The sequence below is a fragment of the Syngnathus acus genome, chromosome 17 (assembly GCF_901709675.1).
Source record: "Syngnathus acus chromosome 17, fSynAcu1.2, whole genome shotgun sequence".
Taxonomy (NCBI): Eukaryota; Metazoa; Chordata; class Actinopteri; order Syngnathiformes; family Syngnathidae; genus Syngnathus; species Syngnathus acus.
Window position 1 is genome coordinate 7,719,765 of NC_051102.1, and position 8,914 is coordinate 7,728,678.

At 39.6% G+C, this 8,914-nt stretch overlaps 1 protein-coding gene across 1 annotated transcript; it reads right to left on the reverse strand.

The window, feature by feature from the left end:
* Positions 1 to 799: 799 nt before the first annotated feature.
* myl13 (myosin, light chain 13) lies at positions 800 to 3,474 on the reverse strand. The gene is made up of 5 exons (XM_037276734.1): positions 3,299 to 3,474; positions 2,181 to 2,208; positions 1,705 to 1,854; positions 1,386 to 1,559; positions 800 to 1,097 (listed from the first exon to the last, which is right to left on the reverse strand). Exons 1-5 carry the CDS (start codon positions 3,404 to 3,406, stop codon positions 991 to 993), a joined length of 567 nt encoding a protein of 188 aa, XP_037132629.1. The 5' UTR covers positions 3,407 to 3,474; the 3' UTR covers positions 800 to 990.
* Between the last annotated feature and the right edge of the window lie 5,440 nt (positions 3,475 to 8,914).

Consider the following 8,914-nt stretch of genomic DNA (forward strand, 5'->3'; position numbering starts at 1 on the left):
TTGTTGTTGGTAGAGTGGTCAAAAAATAACGATAAATAAACTAATTAGTGTTGTCTTATTGGGCATAATAATCTAGCAATGAAGCGTGAACTCAAATTACATACCTGCAAATCAGTGACTTCTTCTGTTGCCTTTGCGAGACCAGTTCAGATATGCGTTATCACGAATTTACACGACATTCAAGTGTGCCGAACCCCTGAGACCGACTCACCAAACCACTAGGGTTCGAACCCAGGCTAAGAACCACTGAGTTAGCCAAAGCTAGCGACAAGAGCCCGCCATTCCTGTTCTATTTCCGGTGTCAGGTTACGTCAGTGCTTTTATGCTAGTAGGCTAACAAAAATCGTAATATAAGTAACGTATTGTTAGAATGTTTAAATTATTGTTATAATGATGCCATTTAGTACATTTGAAATAGTAATTTAAAGTATTTTTGTGATAAAAAAAATTAAGCTTTTCAAATATATTTGTGAATAATTTGAATAGAATTTTTTCATTTAAAAAACATTTGCAATTATTTTAAAATTAAATGACATGTTTTTATTTGTAAACATAAAGTAACTGTAGACCTTGAAATACCAATATCTCATGTCATTCTCTTCCGCTTATCGGGGCGGCAACTTAAGCAGAGAAGACCAGACTTTCCTCTGTCTAGCCATTTCAAAATACAAATATTTTAATATGAATTTATAATTAAAATATAGTTTTGTAAATAACTCATCTTTTTTCCTAGGTGTTTTGTTTAATATAAGGCTACGCACAATATATAATCAATTAGGCCTCATTTCAGAAACAAATACACATTCAAACCTTTTTTTTTTAAATGTTCTGTATTTCTTCTCTTTCTTGCTTTCTATTATGAACAGAGACTGATATGCACACTTAAGATGTTCTAGTTCCAGTGAAATGAGGGAGGAAAACCAATACAATCTGTTGTCATGGTAATGCACAATAAGGCAGCCCACAGGGGACTCCAAAATCATGTTTCGTTCAAGAGGCCATGAGGTATTTGACAAAAGCCTCATAATTGATGCATCCGTTGGCATCCTCTTGGTTCTGCATCAGCTGCTCCACCTCATCCTCACGCATCTTCTCACCTAAAAGATCCCCAAATTCTCAACTTATCATGACATCATTGGATTGGACTACCAGTTATTTTTTAAAGTCTTTAAATACACTTTTAAAATAAACACGTTTAATATCTTGAGGAAGAGAGTGGACCGATCCCTCTGTTTACAGTAAACAAATCCAGTTCTACTAACATCTAGTGGCCGACAGTGGAATTACACCCACAATAAGCAGGCGCTATAATATTATAGTTCTAGTGGGACCGTGGATGCGCAATTGAGGGGAGGGTGAGGTGACTTTACTTGAATGATATTTACCTAGCGTAGCCAGCACGTGTCTCAACTCAGCACCCATGACGGTGCCGTTGCCCTCTTTGTCAAACACCCGCAAACCCTCCACAAAGTCCTCAAAGGTGCCCCGGTCTTTGGCCTTGCAGATGTGTTGGTGGATTGGCAGGAACTGCTCAAAGTCCAGCATCTTGGACTGCATTTCTGCGGCAGATGACGTTTGGTTAGGTCCATGCTAACACTCAAACACTCATTCGCTCACTCACTCCCCAGCAATGTTTTACTTCCTGGTTCATGAGGGACCCCAGAAAAATTCTCGCTAAAGTGTAAAGAAGCAACCTTGACACACCTTCAGCTTTGGGCTTCCCGAGGACATACATAATCTCCGCGTTGGTGGGGTTCTGTCCCAAAGCTCGGATCAGATCACCACACTGGTCGTAGGTGATCTTCATCTCGCTGTTGGGAGTCCTATCGAACAGTTGGAATGCGTCTTTGAAGTCTGTTAGAGCAAAAAATTTTTAAAAAGCAGCCACTTTTAATAGCGTCAAATATATCCCGCTGGGTCATTGCGACCTGTGACAATGAGGCGCTCTAAAGCAGCCTTGCTAGCACAAGCCACACGCAGGCTATCAAGTGAGACTTGTTTTTAAATTTATATATATGGCACTCAAATTGAGCCATACCAGGAGAGTGTTGAATTGCATCACTTAGCAGGAGAGGACTGATGATCAGCTGTTGTCTCAATGTTTTTCCACACATTAGTCACGAGATCGACCCTTCGCCCTTCAACAAATAGCGTGCACGATGAAGGCCTTAAAAGCATACCTTCGATTTGCTCGGGGGTGAATTCCAGCTGGAGAGACAAAAAAAGGCCACGTATCAGATTAAAAAGGTTGAAAGAAACGAAATAACAATAGCAGCGCGGTTATCAGATCGAGTTGCAGCCCCGTTGTCATCGCCGTGTATTGTCGCTGACCTTGGCGCCTCTATCAGCGACTGTCTATTTAATTTTAGGCCATGCAGTGTGTCAACGCCGCAAGGTTGGGGGTGGTCACACGAAGACCAGGAGCTCATGAGTGCTACTAATACAAATCAACCTGTCAAAAGACATTAGCAAAACTGGCAGTTTTTTTCCTTGACATGTTCTATTTTTTTATATTGGGGTCGGATTTATCAGAGGGATAATACTATTTTATATAACGTCACGTCTATTCTTTTATCTGTCAATAAATGTAAATAATCACAAATACATCAGTCGCAATGTCTCATTTTAATATTTCTTAAATCGGAGACAGCGCTCTGGCAGCATCATAAGGGATTAAAAAAAATAAAAATATATATTGTCATTTAGCCAAACATGAGGTTTTGACTTTTTTTCCCCTTCGTCTTAGAAAATCTGCCCTTTGAGAGGTTCTTTACATTCTAACAAAGCAAAATCCGGAAGATATCATGACTCCACGTACACACACGTTTCATGAATATTGTGTGGGTGGCTGGCTATTCTAAGAGATCGTGTGGATTTATGCCAGACTACACCATTTAATAATACAAAGTAATATGGCTGCCAATGTCAATACTAATAAACCTGCACTACCGTGTGTTCTTCACTAGATGTCACTGTTTCTCCTTCCAAATTTACTTGGCTTTTCCAGGTTGCTCCTACTTTATTTTATACACATTTCTCTGACTCCAATTCTGTTAAATACACCCCAATGTCTTGACATCGCAAGCCTTATTTTTTTTTAATGCATAATATGTTGTCAATTATGTACAATATAGCGCAATCCTTCACCGTAACAGTCCTAAATTCATTTAATTGTTGGGCATTTTAATCTTGATGAAATCACCCAGCATTCACATTCCATTTTTAATCCCTTTTGAATTACAGATGTTGTGAGAGTGTTTTTTGTTTGTTTGTTTGTTTGTTTGTTTGTTTGTTTTACCGTGATAGATGAGGAGTTGAACACGGGGGTCTTAGGGCGCTCGGGTTCTGGTGGCGGTTTGGGAGCAGCAGCTGCAGGTGCGGGCTCGTCCTTCTTCTTTGGGGCCATGGCGAGATGCTGTCAAGTGGTGATGAGGCTCCAGCTAGAAGTGACTCGTGCTGGCCTATTAGGTCTCTTTATCTGGTGGCCCCAGGTGCCTTCTCCACCCCTTACATGCCTGATGGGGCTGCCAACAACGGTGGGCGCTCTATAAAAGGATATGGCTTTGAGATTCTATTTAGGACAAAGTTCCAAGTGGGCGTTGACACCATCGGGATGTTAGAAAAGCACGTTTGATGGAATCTAATACATTTCAAGCTACTGCCCTCACCCCCTCTTTGTAGCAGTGACCTTGCTGGTAAAAGATGGATTTCAAGTGGCTTCTACTCACAGAATCAATAATAATATATTTCTTAAAAAAGAAAGAAAGAAAAGCCTATTGTGAATGGATGATGTTTTTTCAGGTTTATAACACAGAAAGCAAAAACTTGGGCCTTGTTGATGATTATCACTAAAAATGAATGCAACACACGTTCTGTCTTATTTATTCCAAATCATGCTTGGCCACTGAAATCAATGGACATGCCAAATCCGTTATCACACACAAAACAGCAAAAAAAAAAAAAAACGTTTGTGATGTGTTTTTCATTGAAAAATAAAAGCAATCTACAATATAGCACTGTGTATAAAAATGAGTAATATTGGAACTGTCAAATCATTTTGGTGCTCCTGTTGGTTCCTGCCTTGGTTTTGGGGGGGGGGGGGGTACACTATAATGCAGTTCTACACAGTCCAACAAATAAGCACATGAAATACACATTAGGATGTCACCAAAATACTATTTATAATTCACTGTGGACAAAGCCGAAAGGACAGCGCATTCATAATATGATAATTAGCGGAATATTAAATCAAGGATCTGCTGCATCTTTATTTGTTTGGACACATTGAACAGTTTTGGTTGTTGTTGCCTGATCTAACAATTATATTCAAGTTGTAAAATTGAGTAAAAAGACTCATTCACTGCCATTGACGAGAATAGACGTCATCACGCGCTGGGCTGACAGTGAATGAGTTCATATGTTAGTTAATAAAAACAAATTCCATCATATTCTGGAGTTGCGTGTTTATTTAGTGCTGATAAGAATGAGGATCACTCGGTCTTAATGGAGGTCGCTCCTCTCCCGAGTGCTATTGTGGCTCATCATTATCTTTAAATAGCTAATGAGAAAGTTGACTCATGGACAACATATGTCACAACGCAAGTGTCCCGCGCTGCCCACCGGGTGCTTGTCACTGACACACCGCCGTTTCGCCACATGAGCAACTGCATCCCTTCAAGCTTTCAGAGCATCCAAGACACTTTGCTATTCTAGAGCGGGCACCGCCGTGCAACTGGCACGTCGTGTGGAAAGCTTCGTCTGGGCCGCAACAAAGGCGATTGTTTGTACGACCTTGGAAGCAGCTGTTCACTCTGTAGTGGCCGTTACGCAATTCCCTCGGAGCAGTTTGAAATGTGCCACTCAAAGTGTTATGTATCGTGTTGATAAAGAAACAATTTGTTCGCTGCTACAGGGTCATGTGAAGAAATTGAACGAAAAAACTTTTTGTGATCTTGAAAAGTGCATTTGGGTGAGTTCAGGGGAAAAAGTACGGATCACCTGCAACTCGCACTTTGTAGATGTTTGCAAATGTGAGATTGTTCTGATACAATCAATGTCATCAATGACAAGAAATATTCATGAATAATTGATGTTGATTAGAGGATTTGGACAATTTGAAGTTACCGAAGAATGGCTTACTTGATGATTAAAATAGTTGTCGATTACTCGATTAATTATGACTACTCTACCAGTAACTGAATGATAAAATATGTCTGTGACAATTGGAGGGATGGAAATTTGGATAGAATTTTGGTGGTTCTGTTTCCGGGGCGGAATAATATTTGAAATTTTTGAAATATTTATATAAATATTTAAATATATATATTAACTGTGATTTTTTAAAAAAAACAAATTAATGAATGTGCCTATCTTTGTTTAACTACTTTTGTTTAAGAAGTGATTCTTTGAAAATATTTTCTCATAAATACTTCTCGATAAAAATACATTTGTCTGTGAAAAACAAGGAAGTGTCAAAAACAACTCCTCTCCTAATAAAAAAAAACCTATTTCCTGGAAAGAGGCAATAATCCCAAAAGGTCAAAGGTTCCTGAGCTGAGAAAAGCCACTGTAACAAGATGGTGTTATTGTTTGCCTGAAAGCAGGGTGAATGTCACTGAGCCTCTGAGCTAGTGTGCACCTGAGCCACACTGTCCTCCTTTGCTCTCTAAGAAACAACACCGGCTATCTGGAACCAGAAACTCAAAACGCAGCCAACTGAAGCTTTCTTCTCAATTAGCAGGCGCAAGGGAAACTCAGTAAACGACATATTGCGCTTGTTCATCATCCACACGGTGATTCCTCTGACTCAATTTGTTACGTCAAACGGATTCATCGGCTTGAATCAATCAGTGGCAGCCTCGCTGTGATGCAAGTCCTCTAATTTCCGAGTGGTCTTGACAAGTGTCGCTGGGTTGAAATTGCTTTTGGATTAGCGCCCTTTTTTTTTTTTCTCTTGGCCCAATGAAATTCTGCAAATCTGCAAGCAGAAAATGACATTTAATCTGGTCAATTCTAAAATGATAGCGCGGGGAAGTTTTTTATATTCAAAGTCAAAGTCAGCTTTATTGTCAATCCCTTCAAGACACACAAAGAAACCGAAATTCCGTTTTCTCCATCCCACGGTGACGAGACATACAAGTAGGCGACACAAAACAAAAACAAGAAGGCACAAACCATAAATAATAAATAATAAATAAAATAAAAACTACATTCTGAGTTATCCTTGAAGACACTGCGGGGAGGAATGCAATCTTCTCTGCGGAAAATCAACAAGAGAATAAAAGGTCACCTTGTGACTTTTTGTTCATGACAGCTATCATACTGTCTCTCCGTCTCGTCATCCTCGGAATAACCTTTCCGTAATGGGAACGTGTAGACTACGCTCATTATGGAGGACGTCGCTGCCGGATGAAGGAGGAAAAAAAAAAAAGTTCAACCATGAATGAATTATTCGTAAGATGCACGTCCGTCAAACGAGAGCCGACTGAATCGTTATTACCTCATGTAATAAAAACGAATTGGCCGTGCTACGCTAGCTTATAACTTCAATCAATTCAGAGCAAACGAAGCAGGGTGCAGACATCCATTTTTTTTCTTGGGGAAGAAAAAGGACGCAGCGAGACAGCAGCTAGAGGAAAACGGACTACTTGACAACTCCGTGCATTATTTACCTCATTGGTGCTTTACCATAATTGCTGCAGTGCTGCTTAATTCTACACTGCTGCTGATGAGAACTTAAACACTGGAGTCAATCAGACTAATTAACGAACATATGCAGGCCCAGTCATGAAGTAGTGATTTAGATTAGCCTCATTCAACCTTAAACAGGCTTTTCATAAGTCGAAGCTTATTTGTTGTAAATATGGATAACGGCGCCAACAACATCGCGAGGCAAAATCGGCCACCTGAGTAGAACGTGAGGAAAAATAATTTTTATGAAACCCAAAGTGCTCTCGGTTAACAAATCTGAACACTGTGATTGCCCATTTAGCTCATTTCCTGCTTCAATGTTGCGGTGGAATGTCATACGCTGAATGTAGCGGATGACACTTTAATGGCGTCGCTATTGTGCCGAATGAAGTGTGGTGGCACCACATGGGGGGTAAATTACCAGGCGGCTGGATAATGAATAACGTCTCGGGCCCTGTCCGCAGTTTGCGTCATCGTCCGCCCAAAAGCTATTTTCAACTAGCTTTCACTTGCAGACATGAAGGCTAACACGGAAATACGCTTTGAGCCAATGAAGCTCAGCACTGCCACCTAGTGGCAGCGGCCCGCTTACTCTCTTGACTCCACTTGCAAAAGCATATTTATTTTCCATATGCAGCAATTTTTGTGATACTTTTGATGGACTCGTCAACATTATTGGACTGGTCTCGAGTCTGCTTTTAAAACTATCAAAGATGTCTGCAGTCCTGACCACAAAGGGTTTTATAAATGGATGCTTTTGAACCTTGAAAATCAATCTTGAAACACACAGGGGAACGAATGAACGACCTGTAAAACCAATACGATGTATTATTTCTTTCTAAGCCTTTGCATGACAGCAGACGCGCCATTCGATTCTGAAAGATGAAAGAGATGACTGTTGCACAAATCATTATGGCAGGAGACAAAATAGTGCATTAGCACCTCTGTGCATTCTTAGGAAAGACAGAGGAGTAGACTGACTCTGGCAATGTTTTTTAGGTGGTAAGATCCAATTTCTGCTTTCTGGGTTAGAATTTGTCCATGCACGTCTCCTGCGCTAAGTTTAAAGGCAATGACAAGAGCCTCTTCCATTGGTCTGGAAGCAAGTTGGCTGTGTTTACACCCACAACAGCGCAAACACCCCTTTCTAACTACACCTATTTTCAAAAAATAAATATTTGAGTGTTTTGAGGTGAGTTACTATTTTACTGTAAAATTATATTCAGCCTAAAGGCAAAATAATTTTTTTATCTTGGAATTACGCTCTTATTGTTTACTTTGCTAGAAGCGCGCCTGAAGCCAACTTCAGCCCTTTCTTTTTGTGCCTTTTGTGATTATCACACTTTTTTTTTTTTAAAATCTAACCTAAGATACTGAACAGAGCTGAATCAATAAAATTGAACTAAATAAGATGGAACAGCTCCAGACATTAATTAGTCCAGTCAGTTGTGCTTGGCTAATTATAATGGGATGGTTCAAGCCAAAAATGCCAGGGGCAATTTTTACCCCATCCTTGTCCACAAATGTTTTAAAAAATACATTAACATATGACTACTTAATAAACATTCACCAAAATCAAGGTTGCATGGCAGATTTATACATACATTTTGATCATTATTCTCACACTGTACACCAGGGGTGTCAAAATCATTTTTTTCGCAGGCCGCATTGTAGTCATAGTTTCTTTCTGAGGGTCATTATGACTGTCAACCCAAATAAATGTATGAGCACCTCATATTATATACAGTATAAGCTACAAAACAAACTGACAAATAACTCGTTTTCAAATCACACTAGTAAAAACTGGTCAAATATTAAAAAAAAAACCAGATATTTTTAAAAGTGAAGGCAATTTGCAATTCTAGTAATGACACACGAATTTGATGCACAATTTGTCTTCGCGGGCCACATAAAATGATGTGGCGGGCCGTATCTGGCCCCCGGGCCTCGAGTTTGACACCTGTGCTGTACACTTTCTATAAGTATGTTGAAAAAAATTGTGTTTTCTTACGCGTTGCTCACAAGATTTCAAGTTGAGTCCAGTCAATAATTAGATCTGTTGAGCGGGTCCAACATTGTGCACACTTAAAAAAAAAAAAAGTTGATCTGATTTAACATGAATATGATCAAAACACCGGCAATTATTCGGGATTAATCCCTCGGGGTTAATTCCTCAGCAAATGCATGACTCGTGAAGTCAATATTTTAATTCCTAATCAAGAGA

Bases quoted from the DNA above. Each gene is read 5' to 3' on its own strand.
- myl13 (XM_037276734.1), bottom strand. From the start codon at position 3,406: ATGGCCCCAAAGAAGAAGGACGAGCCCGCACCTGCAGCTGCTGCTCCC. The intron at 2,209-3,298 runs GTAAAACAAACA...TTGTCTCTCCAG, and splicing joins TCAACTCCTCATCTATCACG to CTGGAATTCACCCCCGAGCA. The intron at 1,855-2,180 runs GTATGCTTTTAA...TTGCTCTAACAG, and splicing joins CACCCCCGAGCAAATCGAAG to ACTTCAAAGACGCATTCCAA.